The sequence below is a fragment of the Dunckerocampus dactyliophorus genome, chromosome 14 (assembly GCF_027744805.1).
Source record: "Dunckerocampus dactyliophorus isolate RoL2022-P2 chromosome 14, RoL_Ddac_1.1, whole genome shotgun sequence".
Lineage (NCBI taxonomy): Eukaryota > Metazoa > Chordata > Actinopteri > Syngnathiformes > Syngnathidae > Dunckerocampus > Dunckerocampus dactyliophorus.
Window position 1 is genome coordinate 16,752,050 of NC_072832.1, and position 17,198 is coordinate 16,769,247.

The following is a 17,198-nucleotide window of genomic DNA, read 5'->3' on the forward strand; positions in this document are numbered from 1 at the left end:
CGGTCATCAGGCCATCCAAAAAGAGTCGGCATGGAGCACCATTGCAGGAAACATAAATGCCGTTTCCACGGAGAAACGCACCACCGCAGAGGTTAAAAAGAAGTGTTTTGACTTAAAATAGACAAAAAAAAAAAAGATTGGACTGCACCGGAGGGATCTGGAGGAAACGGGAGGCGGGCCATCAATCAGAAACCAAACCATTTCGGAAACTCTAGAAAATATTTACACAATCATGATGGAAAAATAAAGTCAAAATACATAGTTTGTGTGTGACAATGTATTTTTTCTGTGGTTACATTTGATTAGACGCTGCCTAATTAATACAGCAGCCCCGTGCTCTGGCTCAAGACTTGGCTGGGGGCACATGTCGTTATCTGGGGGTGCTAGTGCGCAATAGGCACACCACGTTTCATTGCGATGTTATTCTGATGATCCTGCACACCTGCAAGAACAGAGAGGGAAGCCTGAAGCCTGAAGCAGGACATCAAATATTCGTGGCTTTCAGCAAATAAATCTAATGGTCCCTTTACATTCTCTCTCTGCGCAGCGCACGTCCAGCCAGGTACTTTTTTTTTTTGATGAATTGGGATTTGAATATATATTTATCCATGGAGTATATTTTAGTTGTTTTGATGATAAATAATTGTTGGGATATTCTATTTGCACTACATTTTTTGGGATCAGGTTGCAAAATCCATCATGAGGGTGATTGCGCATTGAAAGTGCAAGCTTTTCTTGTGCGTAAGAGTCCTCCTGAGCGTTCGTAGAATTTGTTCTTAGATCTAAGAACTGTGAGTTAAGAACACGTTTCATGAATGCCAAAAATCTTCGTAAGAAGGCTTTAAGAACAGATTTGTGCGTAAGAACGTTTCGTGAATGAGGCCCATTGTTCTTATTAGAGATTTTATTATCATAGATGTTATAGGAATTATTATGCCTGTTGTGAGATCATTCAAGCCTGCAATAAAAGCCTGTTGTTCCGGCGATCAAGTCTGGTGCTTGTGTGTCTCACCGAGCATTACAGTAACATTACTGACACCTAGTGTCCAGTGTAGAATACTACATATCGTCACAATGTCTATGAATCGGTTTTCTGAATGCCTTCTATTTGTATTTTAGTTCATTCAGCCCTTTTTATGTTTGAAAATGCTTAATTTAGGCAAAAAAAAATCTGTACAACTTGCTGTAATACACATATCGTTGAACTAATACGAGGCTGCATTCAACCACAAAACAGCACGATTTATTTATTAATATATTTTTGAAAAAACGTGATGGAGTGAAGCCGCAAAATAGTAGCAAGGGATTACTGTAGTTACTGTAGTTTGCTCATGTATCCTTATGAGATACCACTTTATAAATATATATACTGTCGATAGTTACTTAATGACATTAAAAACTATTTGGACAATAGCTTACAACAGTTTTAACAATAGTTTTTCTCTTCTGTTCTATAATAAGATTACATTAGATTGAATAGATCTTAATTGATCCATTGGACGTGCACCCTCAGGGAAATTACGCCAGCAACACTGTATGCAGTACAGTGGAGGCCTGCACTTTCACGATTCAGCATTCACGGCCCTGAAAAGTTAATGATTTTTGGTCCAAAAAATATTTAGAATTGTTTTTTTCCCAAAATAGGCCTTATCTTGCAGACAGCCAATTAATAATTGATATATTATAACCAATAAATAATTTATAAATACGGGTATAAGGTACAGCAAATGTGGATCGGTGTATCCCTTCATCATATCAACCCTACGCTGGTGATCGTTTATAAATACATGATAATACAGGTAAAATGTACAGTGTTGAGTTTCACACTTTGTTTGGCGGTCCTTGACCGCACCATAGTTACTGTGAGCCACAACAGTGAAAGTTATATATAACTTCTATACCGTGAATGCGAGTCCATCTGTTTATGGATCATATTACATTAACATACATTAGTGGTGACTACCTTTACATTTTATACTTTCATTGCGTTTTATAAGTGTGTGGGGCATATTGAAGAATGACAGGGGAGGTTTCTGGAGCTGAATCCATCCATCCATCCCTTTTCTATGCCGCTTATCCTCATTAGGGTTGCGGGGGCATGCTTGAGCCTATCCCAGCTGACTTCGGGCGAGAGGCGGGGTACACCCAGAACTGGTCGCCAGCCAATTGCAGGGAGCTGAATGGAATCTAATAATTGCCAAGAGTCACTCTTATTGCAAATGTTGATCCAAAATCAGAGGAGAACGTCAACATCATGCTAGCAGGAGGGTTTAGAAGGGGAGGAGCAAGTCGTGTGTCAAATATAGACATTTTTATGGGCGTATCAATTACTCAACCATTTTTGCCATTCGCGATGGTCTTAGAATGTAACCCCCGTAAAAAGTGGATAACTACTGTATACAATAAAGGGAGAGGAATAAATTGAATAATAAAGTAAGAATAAAAAACAACTATGAAAATACAATTAAAATTATAATTCATAAAAGATAAAAGATTCACAAATTGCTTTTTGCATTTTTACCTACAGTTAGCTCTCTGGTTTTCATGTTGTTTTCACCTCTAATTGCAGTCTACACAGACAATAGTAATAATGAGGATACCATAAGCCTGGATCATTTATATCTAACCTTTTTGTAATGTATACTAAGCATTCATGAAGGAGAAAATAATTAAACGTTTAAGTGATTCTTCAGAAAGGTACCCTTATTGTAGAATGGTACCTAGTATTATATGATATAATATAATAAAAAAAAAAAACATACTAGCAATCAATCTTGGACTGTGTGTAGTCCACGCTTACTTTTCTGTAGGATCCTAAAGTCAGCAGAGTCCTCAATGATTTTTGTCTCTTTGTACCAGTCCACGTGAGGGGATGGCACTCCCTTCACACGGCACTCTAGCACCACCAGCTGCCCTTCTGATGCCACCAGGTCCTGCAGCCTCTAGTGGGGTGAGGACAAAACATGTCCTTGACAACAAACACACACAATAGTCCTATTCAGACTGTACCCACCTTTGTGAAAACAGGAGCAGCCATGATAGGTTGCCCGTTCAAGCCTTGCAGGCTGGAAGTTTGACTCTGGAAGCACAGAAAAAAGCAAATGTTTGGAGGAGAAAAATATCAAATTAATCAGTCCTACCTCAGGTTGGGATGCTTGCGTTGGGGCGGCGTGGGACGGCAGCACAGATGAGAGGACAGGGTTGAAAGGCTGTGGCGATTCCGCGGTCTGCCCTGGCTGTGTTGTGGACGTGAGAGACGTAGCCCCTGACAGCAGCAGACCCTCTGTGAGGTCTGCTGGTGGTGACGTAGCAAACACTTGCACGGGTGATATTGTTGTTTCACTCTCTTCTGGATGAGCTGTGGAGGCTGCAAGCGCTTGAGGACTCTCTGGGCCCGGAGGCGAGGTGGTTGTTGTCTGAACCGGGACTGGGACAGATAAAGTGCTGAGTTCCTTCAGTGGCTCCTCAGTTGCTATGGTTTGATTTGCTAAAGACTCTGGAACTTCTGTGGAGCTTTGGCTTGATGACACAGTGGACTTGGGTTGTTTCCTCTCCAGGCTTTTCAAATCAAATAGTGTAAAGAATAGGTTGCTATTACCACTCATGTGTACTTTGTAGATGCAAATAGTGGCAGTAGGAGAACTTACTGGGCTACATTTTCAAAGTGCTGTTCCCCCTCAGAGTCTGAAGAAGATGCACCTGCAGAATCATGTGTGCATTTTAGGATTTTACACGATCACTACAGTACAGTATGCGCGATGAAAGAAAATTAATAGTCCCAAGAAGCACCTTCAATGTAGATCTCAGCTGATGTTGAGTCGGTCCCGTAGAAGTTGGATGCAAAGCAGGAGTAACGTCCGGTGTCTTCCTCAAAAGCCTCTGTGATGATCAGAGAGTGAAGCTCGCCATTGGTGATGACCTGAATGTCAGGGCTGTTCTCCAACTCCTTGCCCTCACAGAACCACCTGCAACTCAGCAAAGTCACAATTTTGGAAACATCGGCACGAGTGAACAATGGCAATTGAAAGAGAAAAGGGGAGTGTTCTGGAGCTGAATCGAATCCAATAATTACTTTACTCTTATTGCAAAAGTTGATCCGAAATTGGAGGAGAACAGTGTTAAGCTAGGAGGAAGATTTGGAGGGAGGAGGAGCCAAAAAAATTAAAAAATTTTATGGGCGTCTCAGTTACTTGCATTTTTTACCATTCGCTGGTGGTCCAACACAGTAACCCCTACGAAAAGCACGGACCTACTGGATACAGTTACATTTTTTAAAACCTATCTGCAAACCCCCACTGCAACATACGTATTGTAGCTGCTATATAACACTTCGGCTTAGACTTTCCCAATCTTTGTGATATGACTGAATTTCGGTCAGGCTAGTTTTTCATTCAATACAATAGAACCTTGGATAGCGTCATAAGTGAATTGCCTTCAAGTAGGATTCCATATTCATATATATATATATATATATACGGTATATATATATATATATATATATATATATATATATATATACTGTATATATATATATATATATATGTATATATATATGTATATATATATATATATATATATATATATATATATATATATATATATATATATATATATAATATTTTCATAGTTAGAGCATATAAAACCTGTTCACAACCTCCTAAATGTGGTTTATATTGTCACCGTTACATATGCATAACCCAACAGAAATGTGTTCCCTAGGGGAACTGAGTGGGGGAGCGGGGTTCAGAGTTGACTTTTATCTTAGCGTGGATTACGGATTATTGCGTCTGTTGTGACATAATTTAAACCTGCAATAAAAGCCTGTTGTTCCGGTGATCAAGTCTGGTGCTTGTGTGTTTCACCGAACATTACAGTAACATTACTGACACCTAGTGACCAGTGTAGACTACTACACATCATCACAACGTCTTTGAATGCGTCTTCTGAATGCCTTACATTTGTATTTTCGTTAATTTAGCCATTTTTATGCTTGAAAATGTTTAATTTAGGCAAAAGATCTGTAAATACTGATAACAGGTTGTATTCAGCCATGAAATAGCAAGATTCATTAATTGATATATTTTTGAAAAACCGTGATAGAGTGAATTGTTGTATGCAGGCATGCATTCATTCATTCATCTTGCACCACTTCGAGGTCCTGGTGAGATGGAGCCAATGCCAGCTCACGAATTCAATCACAGGGCACATGTAGACAAACAACCATTCACACCTATGGACAGTTTAGCATCTCCAGTTAACCCAGTGGTTTGCAGTTATTTTCTGTAATGCCCCCATTGGGGGACAGAGATTATTTTGCGCTCCCTTGATTTGAAATACTACTGAGAAAGTAATGATATCTATTTTTTTATCTGTACAGTACAGACTGAACTCTAAACGGAAACCAGCGGAATGCAACAAAATGGAGAGCAGTGAAGCATACAAGCGCATTCAAGAGTCAAATTGAATCCTGAGTACAACAAATTCATACATGTTGGCAGGTCTGCACTAATATTGAAAGTCCTCCCTGCCTCTCACTCCCTCCTGACAGTTCACTCCGCCTACCCAAGTCCAAGCTGGGATTCGAACCCGGGATCACATTTTCGTCATGCTGCCGCATGCATTCATGTTTTTTATTTAATACCTGTAGACTGAATAGTGCGGTTTGGCTCTATCAAAACCGTCAGCTAGTAACCAGATTAAGACACTTTCAAGTAAGCAATTTTGTGCCGTGGTTTCATTGCTTACATATTCATACTGCCTAACGCAGATAAATCTGCATATACTGTCAGGGACTGTGTGTGACCTGATTTTATTTCAGTGATTCCCCTCAGACTATTTTCTTTATGTCAACTTTCTGCCAGTGTTTCTACAAAGCTGCAGCCAGGCAGTGTGTCCCTGAGAGCATTTTTGGCTGAGTTACACGTACATATAAACATTTCAATAAGCGAGCCCTTTCCCTTTTGCTTGTAAAAGACACCAGTGAGCTTTGCCAGTTTCGACATTGTCTCAGCATACCCTTAACATGGAACCGTGCACAATAAATTGCGTTCTTTGGACACTTCATGCATCAGTGACATGGGTTGTAATATCTTTGTAATGAAAGAAGCATTATCTATCGTCATACACTTGAAAAAGGTCAAATAAGGTTTTATTTTGTCATTTAGTGTCATATTATGTCACCTGACCCTAGATAAGGTGTGAAGCAGTTTTATCCAGGAGAAAGTCAGAGTAGAACCGCTAGCCCGCCCCCCCCCCGACATTTTCCGGATGTTTTGTTGTGTTTTCTCCAAAATAGAAGTAATTCCACTTCGTCACAAGTCTAGATGAGCCTTGAAAACCGGAAGACAACAACAGATTTATGGGCATGCGTTCTTTCTTCTTCTATAGTTTGGTGTGTCACGTGGTTCCGCCTGTCTGTCTGTTTACAGCGCCACACGTAGGTGTCCCTTGTGTATTACATTGTTTTCACCCAGTGATTCATTTCCATCTAGGAAGTGTGGACATTAATTTTTTTCAACCCGCCAAAAAAAAAAAAAAGGAACATTCCTGTGTGGACAGGCTTGAGAGGAGCCAGATGAGTTGGCTCGGCCATCTGGTCAAGACACCTCCCTGGGGAAGTTGAAGGTCACGTCTGACCAGTAGGAGGCCTCGGGGAAGACCCAGGACACGTTGGAGAGATTATGTCTCTCAACTGACCTGGGAAAACCTCAGTCGTACGCCGAGGCGCTGGAAATGGAGTGGGGGTTCAGGGGGCCCTCCCCCAGAAAAATTTTTAAAATTAGACCTCATTTCCTGCAATCTGGTGATATCTGAGGCCAATTTTAATTAATTTCCTTAATTTCAAGAGTTTGTTGTTATTTTTATCCTTGGAATATATCGTTTAAGCCAAAACATTCTATTTATAAAATTACCGGTACTAGGAGAAACCCATTTTAGCTCAATTTCCTGAAATATTTTCCAATTTGAAGCAGCTGTAAATTCCGAGGATTTGAGTATAATTTTATGTCACTGGGGATCGCTTGTCTGGTTAATTTTCATTGAGAATAGACAACAGTTTTCCTTATAGTCATGATGCCAGAACCTTTATTTTGCACTTCCACCTGAATAGCCATGTACAGCACACGTTCAATGTCCAATGTAAATTATGGGGTGGGTTCAGGAATAGCATGTGTCTTGGTTGCATTCTGGCATATGCGTCCACCACGCGGCCATAATTCAGATGCATGTCAGATGCATGTCCCTATGGACATACATCAGAATCAGGCAAAAAAAATTGCGGGTGCCTCAAAACAGGGGGGAGGGGGGGTGAATTTGCAGTATTTGTCAAATAGTGTTTATTTGTGTAATGCATCCAGTAGAAGAAGCAGAATGAGTTACATGACATTAGTCTGAGAGAAGCTTTGCTGCTGATATCGGTATCGGTTGATATCGGTGTCTGTAATGAAGTGCTTGATGATATTGGATAGCGCTAAGAAAGCCAATACTGAGCATCTCTACTTATTAGTTAACTTTTTGCACTTCGTTATGGCGCCCAATTGACAGTGCGCCAAAGAAAAGGAAAGCCATCAGCATGAAAGTGAAAATGTACATCATAAAAAGCTGAGCGAGAGGAGAGACGGATATAATACACCTGTCAACATTTGCATTTGAAAACAGGGGAAATCTTGCAGAAAATAAGGGAAATTCTGGTCCTTCCACCAAAATTTCCAACCACAGGGATAAAAGTAAGGAGTTCTGTTCTTATTATGGGCAATTGTGCCTGCATTTGTATGTGCGTGAGTGTGTGTGTGTGTGCTTGGGGTGTGGGGGAGGGGGTTGTCAGGGGCATTGTTTTTAACTCTGTAAAGGACTGTGTGTTGCATTTTATATGCAGGAAAAGCGCTTTATAAATAAAGTTTGATATGATTACGACTGTTTTCATTCATTTATTTCATATTTTTATTATTGTACAGTATGCCATTAAGATGTATATTAATTTGATAATATTTAAATAGGAATATTAAAATTATGATATCATAGTATAATATATTATTTTTATAATAATAATAATAATAAAATAATTACTATATTACATTAAATCAATCATAAATATTAATATAATATTTATATTATTTTCTATACAGTATAGCAATTTAAAAGTATTTTGCGGTATGCGGAACAGTCCCAATAGCCCATAACAACATTATAGTTAAGTTAGTCGTATTGTTACCATTAGGGCTGCAGCTATTGAATATTTTAGTAATTGAGTATTCTACTGAAAATGTTTTCGATTAATCAAGTAAACGGAAAAAACATATTTTTGCTTAGGTAATCAACCGTTTTATTTCTTAAATTCACATTGTGCATAGGAATAAACTGTATTTTCTTGGGTCTGATGGACTACATGATGGAGCTTACGTAGATGAATTTATGCATCCCAGACTGTAACTATTTACTGGAAAAGGAGAGAAATGATAATGACTTTACTAAGACATTACTAAGACTAAATTACATATTACATGATGTTGATGGCTGTGCATTTATAAATCCTAAACGTAGACAGGCTGACTAAAAATAAGACAAATATTCTTTACAAGATATTGACTTTTTGTAGTGTTCAAAGTAAAATGAAGGCACCTTCTGTGGTGGAACACATTACTCTCAACGGAGTGAGACACTCGCTTCCTTGTTCCATTACACAGTATTGTCTGCTAGAAATGAGCAGCTACTGATTAGTGAGCTAAAATGCTTTCTTCTTCTTAACTCACAGTGCCGTGTTTTTGCAAATGAAATAAACCTTGTATGAAGTCACGTTGCCATCGTAATAAACTGCCACACATTAGACAGTAGTCATAATTAAGTGAAAGCTAGCCCTCCACACAGCTAACGTTATGTTAGTAATAGTGATGGAAATTTCTGTTCTTTTTAGAGAGCCGGTTCTTTTGACTCGGCTTACTAAAGGGAGCCGTCTCTTTCGGCTCCCAAGTGGCTCCTCAGATTTTTTTGTTATCTTAAATTAATGTATTACCAAATGATGTGTTTTGTGTAAAATTAATTACTAATGTAAAAATACATGATACCAAATATTTACTGTTGAAATTGATTTATTTAAACCTCAATGTGCAGCTACAAAAGTATAATATAATTTTAAATTATTAAATACAAAAACGAAGACCCATCTCAATAGACAAATTTGGTCAAAATAGGTCAAACCTCTACATGCAAATTTCTCACGAATGAATGAACCGTCTTTAAGAGCACCACAGCGTGTTTAACCCCGCCCCTCCCCCTGCTCAGTGTGGACACAGAGACGCCGCCACACATCTTCACCAATGACATTCACCTTATAGAAAAAAAAGACGAGGGAAAAAGCAATTGGCTCCCAGTTGGCTCCCAACGATGCGAACCGGCTCCTGTCGTTCATTTCAAAGAGCCTCTTAGAGCCGATTCGTTCTCGGCCGACACATCACTAGTTAGTAAAGTACATTAAGCTTAACCTCACTGATTTGCTCAACATTAATTTAACCTAGTCTCGGCTCTTCCGCTCCATTTGGGAGGAGATGATGCAACATATAAGGTGTGCTGTTGTGGTATGCAAGTGCTGCATTACAGCGGATACACGTCACGGTGTTCAACTTGCTGTTTAGCAACATTTTCTGTCTGTTTTTTACATTTTGTTTTCCTTCTCTTTTGTTGCCTTGTCGCTTTCTCTCGCCTCTTCAATCGTCCCACTTCCTTCTTCGTTCTCTGTGTGGGTGACGAAAGCGCGGCGGTGACGTAAGCTCGTTGGTGACGTAAGCGATTCCTCGAGGCAGAAAAAAAACATTTTTTGGAGTTGAGGTACTCAAATTATTCCAGGAATTGTTGCGCCTCTAGTTACCATTGAAGACTTTTATATAGTAAAGGTAGTTCGGTGGAGACTAACCGAGGATACTGTAGTATAAATAAAATATACCACATTGTACCACATGGTAGTCACTTCTAAGGAGTAGTATCTAGCAGTCTAGTAGTTTTAATCTATTTATTCTTTGTAAAAGTATAACGTTAACTGCCTTCCAATGCACCATGCAGCAACATGAGCAGCGGCCTCTCAGAACATCTATTTTGAGTCGATGAGTCCTTGATGCTTTCTAAAAATCCAGCCTATAAACAAACAGGAATGAGGTGAGGTGTGACATCTTATGTCCGTAAATCCCATCCGTAGCTGTCATCAAGCCCACCTGATTCAAATATTCATACCCAATAAGTGCATTTATGATTTGTCAGTGAAGGTACCCTGGATTTCCTTTACAGGCCTCCTGGGAATAGCCTGACAGCGGGATGTTGCGCTCCAAGAGAGTCATTTGTCATGAGTAAGGGGCTAAATTAAAAGCATGACTAGTAAAGAGGATAGTTGGTGCCTTCTCACTGCACCTGTCAGAGCTATTTTCCTTCTGCAGCCCAGCACCAGGGAGGAGATTCCCTCTGGAGCCTGACAATTCTGACTATATGCACAACACTAATCTGAACTCTGCTAAACTCTAATGTACACACACAGCCGAGCACTTCAAACTTCAAAATAAAACATAAAAAGAAACAAGAAACCGAAACAATCTAATAAAGTTAGCGGTGACCTCAATAGAACAAGAAAAGTACGCTTGGAGAATTCTCATATGTGAACAAAAAGATGCATTTAAATAATAAGCGGTGTAAAGTTTTCCACCATAAGAGCAGGCAAATAAATCATCTTACCAAAGAGCCGCGTGTCTTTAGACGACTGCCAAGAGCTCAGTGGGTTCCATTATCAGACGCGACTACAGCTCACAGTGCCAGTCCGGTCTAAAAATGGCAGAGCGCTTGCATTCTCCCTGCACAAGTATATGTTAGTGCCTCAACAATGCTCCGTAGACTAACAAGGCCATGCCCCCTCTCTTGTCACACCTCTGCTTCATTCATGTCCTGCCTGCCACATCTTCACTTTTCTACCTACAAAATCAGTCTGTCACGTGTTGCACAGGCTACATTTTCTGACCAAAAGTCTACTTTGACTTTGTCAGGAAAAAAAAACACACTTGCACTTCTGACAATGAGTGGCCTGCGGTCATGCTGTAAATACTACGTATGTGTTTTCTCCTATCAAAACAATCATTTCACAATCATTTCTTGTTCTTTTAATGTTTTTACACTTAACATATATCTCCCCAAATATAAATCTCCCCAAATATCTAAAGTCAAATCAAACTTGACGAATTACCATTTGGGAAAAATACAGTGATCCCTCATTTAATGCGGTTAATTGGATCCAGACCCGACCGTGATAAGTGAAGGATTCCTTATTTATAAATGGAACGTTTTCGTAGGTCGAGCATAGAAAACCTGTTTATGACCTTACTAAATACAGTCCTAAAGTCCTCCAAACATGAAATAAAACCTCTATAGTCACCTTTACACTCGTATTGCCCAACCAAGTAGACATAATCACAGAAAATAAGCAATTTAAAACATAAATAAGACTTTTCCTCGTGTGTGTTACTGTAAATGTGTTCCGGTGGTGTGAGCAGCAAGTGATATCGGAGGTTGAGAGTTGAGTTTTAGCTTGGTGTGGGTTATGGCTGCAACAGTGGCTCGTGTTAAGGATTATTGTGCCCATTGGTAACTCATTCAAACCTGCAATGAAAGCCTGTTGTTCCTGCGCTCAAGTCTGGTGCTTGTGTGTCTCACTAAACATCACAGCAGTGGTTCTCAGTTATCTTCTGTTATGCCCCACTTGGGGACAGAAATGTTTTTGCGCCCCTGTGATTTGACATAATAGTGAGACACTGATCATATTTATGTATTCATCTGTACTGTACAGACTGAACCCCAAACCGAAACCAGCGAAATGCAACAAAATGGAGAGCAGTGAAGCATGCAAAGGTATTCAAGAATCAAATTGCATGCTGAGTATGACAAATTCCCTGCATTACTGCATTACAGTAATATTACTGACACCTAGTGACCAGTGTAGAATATAACATATCCTCACAAAGTCTTTGAATGTGTCTTGTGAATACCTTATATTTGTATTTTAGTTCATTTAGTATTGTATTTCAGTGCAGTAAGCCATTTTTATGCTTGAAAATGCTTCATTTAGGCAAAGAATATGTAAAATGTGCTTAAATATGCATATTTCTTTACTAATAATATTCAGCCATGAAGCAGCATGATTTATTAATATATTTTTGAAGAACCGCGATAGAGTGAAGAGTGAAATTCGCAAAGTGGTGAGGGATTACTGTATTTATAAAATATTACAGATGTTTCATGAGATGTTTTTTGTAAAAAAAAAAAAAAAACGCACATTTTTAAAACCTAAAAAAAATATACTTTTTTGATAAGAAATCTGCGTATATTCAAGTGGGGAGTCACTGTAATTTATTCAAGGTGTGTCTCAAGAACCATATTACTGAGCCAAACTATACAGATTGCCTATATACACTATGTGAGTGGAGTAAAGGAGTTGTTCAAGGTCACTAAATCAGCATTTTTAACCCCCAGCCTTCTCCCTTATGACAAAAACTACTCAAATACCTCACGCAAATTTGTAAATATTACACTCGGTCCCCAACTTACGAACACCCGACTAGCGAACATTCGCGGATACGAACACAAGCCGACTGATCTATATTTTATTTTATTTTGCCTTGTAGTCACTCAATCAGTATTTATACTGCTACTGTACATGCTTGACCACTAGAGGGCACTGTGACACTGCTAATGGGACCAACACAGGAAGAGTTAGACTCTGGGGAGATAAAGCTAAATGGAAAGCTAAATTATACAACCCGGACAGAGCGTGTGATTAAAGTTTATGAAGAGTTAATAGGCCTGCTTAATTCTACACCACCCACACAACACTACCTCTTTTAGAAGAGTCTAACGACGACGACGACAACTCCACCACAACGACGTATGCTCGACCACACCTCTTCAAAGGTAAATAACATTTATCATTACGTATTATTATATCACTTTTATTATTGTTTTTTTCATTAATTATCTTCGTTTAATATTACTACTACATCCAAACTCATATTTACATACATACACATATACTGTATATGTATACACGTACATGTAGTACCTATATCATTGGTAATATTACCTTTTCCCCTACTTAAGAACAATTCGACATAACGGTCGTCTGGAACCAATTGTGTTCGTAAGTTGGGGACCTAGTGTATATGATAAAATACAATAAATGCCAGGATGGACATGTAGGTTCCTTACCTGACTTCAGGCACCGGATGTCCTCTGACGATGCAATCTAACTGGACTTTGCTACCCTCAAGAACTTCTCTGCTTTTCAGTTTCTGGATAAACCGAGGAGGCTCACACGCTGGCTCCTTTGGATGCGATGGCGGTTGTGTCAAAATGCAGTTTTCGGCCACCTCCACCTCTTTGCAGTCTAGTTGCTGTTGCTCAGTAATCCTCCCGTCTTGAAACTCCACCTGACCAATCCCAGAGTCAAGCTGGACCTCCTGCTGGCGGCTGACAACGGGACAGGGCCCGTCCTCCAAAGCCTCCTCGGGCATGGCTGTGCGCTCCCTGCTGTCTGAGCTGACGGGGTATACCGTGCCATCGTTCTGGCTCTTGCTCTGGTTCCGACTCCTGTGTGCTTTGCACGCTCTTGGTCGTATCCGCTTAGAGCTGTTGGCCTTGAAGAGAGAAGAGAGTTCCTCGATAAAGTCTGCTGCCTTGTTGAGGAACTCCTTCTTGGACTGGGTCTCCATTCCGTACGGGGTATTCCTTGCTGACTTGTTGATGTGGTTTAGGCCTTCACCGCTGTTCCTCGTCATGTTAGAGGCTTTCTGCGACTTCCTGTCTGCTGTGAGGTTGCTTTGATTTGCTGCTGGCAGCTCATCTAGCTGTGTGAAGGACACAGTGGAGGACGGCCCGTAAGGAGCAGGAGAGGGCTTCGTGGGGTGAACAGAGGGAGAAATGGAAGCTGAAGAGGCTGTTGGAGTGACAGTGGCTTTGACCTCTGCCCTCTCGTCACGGGGCTCGTGTCCGATGGCCTGGCGGGCCAAGTTGACGCTCTTGTCCAGCTCTTCTTGGTTGAGGAAGGCTGACAGGTCTGGCAATTGGTTCTCGTGGAAGCCCGCCGACTCCTCAGCCTTTCCTTTGAGCGAGCCGAAAATCTGAAGACGTGAGGATGATGCGTCCGAGCGGCTCATCTCGCTGTGGCGCTGGTGGGCGCGGGCCTCTGCCAGGTAGCTTTCCCTTAAGAGCTGAGAGAGCGATGGTGGCGGCTCAGAGGCGTTCTCTTGCATACTGCAGGATGAATCACAAGGTTGTCAAGTTAAATCCCTTTTTTTTATATACAGTACTCCCCATTCACAACAGACGTTATCTCAAGGCACTTTACACATGGAGCGGGTCTAGAACCACGCGCCTCACACATGCCAACCGGCAAGCGTTTGTCGACGGAGGCAAGGAAAAACTCCCACTGAGGGGCGGCCGTCTGTCTTGACCGGTTGGGTTGAGAACTACATTTATGCTCCTTCACATCACCCCCATTTCAAATTATTCAGATTATTTTCTTAGTTGATTAATCTGAAGCTTGTTGTTTTGATTAATCGATTCATTGGTTAGGGCCTAGACCAGGGGTCGGCAACCTTTACAACCAAAAGAGCCATTGTGCCCTTTTTTACACGTTCCAACAACAGAATAAACAAATAGAAGTGCAGTGTGCATGTGTGACGGATGCCAATTGGTGGCGCTGTGTTGTGATAGTACGTTGGTTAAACTTCGTTAGCTGACGCCTTAAGAAATGTTGCGCACAATGAATTGACGTACTCTTTCCTTGACGTACTCGCCGGCTCGAGCCCAGCATGTGGGGCTACTTTGAAATAAATTAGTACATTTCAGAAAATGTCGAGTGCTTGTTTCGAAAATGTCAGTAACGTTTTTGGTTGCTGGCTAATTTCTCACCACATATCAAGCATAAAGGTACAGTAAGCCAGCATTGTTAGCGGAGAAGACCGAGCAATCAGAATCTGTCCATGCTCATCCAATCACCATCCAGGATGTGTTCATGGTCTTACAAAAAGTCGGGTATTTTTAAGTCTTTCCCCCACTCGGGTGTTAAAATAATATTCCCACATTGCGAAGGGAGCCACTAAAAGCAAGGTGAAGAGCCGCATGTCGTTCCGTAGCCACGGGTTGCCGACCCCTGGCCTAGATGGATCAAACTGTTATGGACCAAACATAAAACTATTTGTGGTTTGGTCCGCAACATACAGTGTCAGAAAAGAGGCGAAAATGTACATCACTGTGTTCCAAAGTCAAAGCTGATGTGTGTGAATATCCTGTTTTCCCTAAAACACAAAGATAAGAGATCTGCTTTCATGGATGAGTAAAGAAATAAAAAAATGTTCATGTTTGAGAGGCTGAAATCAGACGATATTTCCATTTTTTTAAAAAACAACAATTAATCGAATACCGAACTGGTTGCGGATTAATCGTGTAATCAGTTCATCATCGATTAATTGTTGCAGCTCAATTTCAAATACTAGAAAAACACCCAGTAGGGTGCAGACTTCCACCAAGCCTGGACGGTCCTAAACATGTCTGACCCCTCCAGCCCTGGAGGTGCAGCGCCATCTGCTGGATCTGGTGGATCATTGTCCCGTTTGGCACCAATGCAAGTGGACCGTAACAAGTCAGTGTATCCGACACATAAATTCAAACCCGCACCACATTTTCACATGTGCCAGCCCTTTTTAAAAAAAAAATCTCGGTCACATAGTTTTTGTATAACCTGCAAAATGTCAGCCTGTCAAACATTTGCTGCAAAGACATCATAAATACAGAAGCCGAAGGTAAAAATAGCATTTTTTTTTTGCGTCTAATTCCAGTACAGTCGTCATAGGGTGTCCTATTCGTGCACTTGCAAATCAACCTGGTTGAGTACTTGCAAAACTTTTTCACCCAATTTCTGTAAAGTTTCCTCCTTGCGCAACTTTTTCACACGAAGTTATTGAATCCAGACATGAGATAGGCCCCACATATGCTACTGACACTCAAATCAGTGCAATTAAGCGCACTGCAATGCCCTTCCAGCAGACCTGAAGCTGCAGCTGTTGTGTACATTAATCCTGTGCAAACAGCCTCCAAGCCCACCAAGTCATATCTAATAATAGCCGAGGGCTCAGTTTACATGAGGAAAATCAACAAAAAAGCTTCCTTCATCTCGTCTGACCTTGTTATTATGATTTTTGATCAGTCACAGTCATCAGTAAGCAAACAAAGCAAAGTGACGGCCATGGTCAGTAATTTGAAGACTGAGTGAGGTGAGAAGGGGTTATTTTTTTATGAACGGGACCCTGGTTAAACACGGGGGGGGGCTCCGGTAATTGAATTAAGAAACTGTATGATCAGTCAGCTCAATGTCAGAGATTTTCTGAGGCCCTACAGAGCATGAAGCTGATGCCAAAAGACACCATGCAGGACGTGGGGAATGTTATGTTTTTACCTTCAGAGTAAGCCCAGCTGGCCTCTGGGAATGGCCTGGTGTATCCTCAGGGCGCACCTGTGCTCCAAAGGGAGATTCCACTCCTCCAGTTGCTGCCACTTGGGAAAACGTTTGTATACAGGCAGATGCCCAGCCTTCCTGCTTTTCTCGAGTTAACCTTGGCGTTTACGGGGAAATATGGAGGCGAGTAGCTAGGGTAACCTGTCACCAGTAAAAGTAGCAACATTTGTCAGCACCGTGGTCGCAGTTTATTTTGGGGAGGCCTGGCCCATATGCTTGGGTGGCGTCCCTGCTCATTGGCCAGAGGGGGCATGCTGTAAAGGGATTCCACCTCCACTGGTCCGCCAGAGAGCTCCGTCATACACATTTAGAGGCCTCCTCACACAGCCGTACTGTCAACACAGAAGTAATAGGAGTGATTGTATATTTCAGTATTATTTCCAAAAACATCTGGAATAAGTGTGAAGGTGCATTCATTACCCTTCTTGATGTTGTTTAGAACAAATGTAAAAATCTTTTTATCAGCGGTAAAACAAATAAAAAATGTAAATATTGTATTTGGCACACCTGCACTATGAAGGCAGTGATTCGCAGCGTGCGTGTCAGGGCCCCAAAATACATGAAAATGTTTCATGTCATTTTATTTTTAAATAAAATCTATACTCCGTGCATATCTAATTTTGTGAAACTTTTGCCCGTCACAGCACGCAACTGTGACGTCACT

General features: G+C 40.9%; 1 protein-coding gene across 3 annotated transcripts in view; it reads right to left on the reverse strand.

Annotated features, from left to right (window-relative positions):
- The window catches only part of mypn (myopalladin), a 37,408-nt gene extending 20,752 nt beyond the window's left edge, over positions 1-16,656 (reverse strand). For all 3 annotated transcript variants that reach the window (XM_054798878.1, XM_054798876.1, XM_054798875.1), the window contains exons 1-7: positions 16,475-16,656; positions 13,228-14,271; positions 3,790-3,965; positions 3,648-3,699; positions 3,141-3,558; positions 3,014-3,079; positions 2,801-2,942 (exon numbers count right to left, since the gene is read on the reverse strand). In XM_054798878.1, the coding sequence (XP_054654853.1) occupies positions 2,801-2,942; positions 3,014-3,079; positions 3,141-3,558; positions 3,648-3,699; positions 3,790-3,965; positions 13,228-14,270 (1,897 nt within the window). In that variant the 5' untranslated portion in view covers position 14,271; positions 16,475-16,656. The remainder of the gene's footprint in view (positions 1-2,800; positions 2,943-3,013; positions 3,080-3,140; positions 3,559-3,647; positions 3,700-3,789; positions 3,966-13,227; positions 14,272-16,474) is intronic.
- Positions 16,657-17,198: the final 542 nt, after the last annotated feature.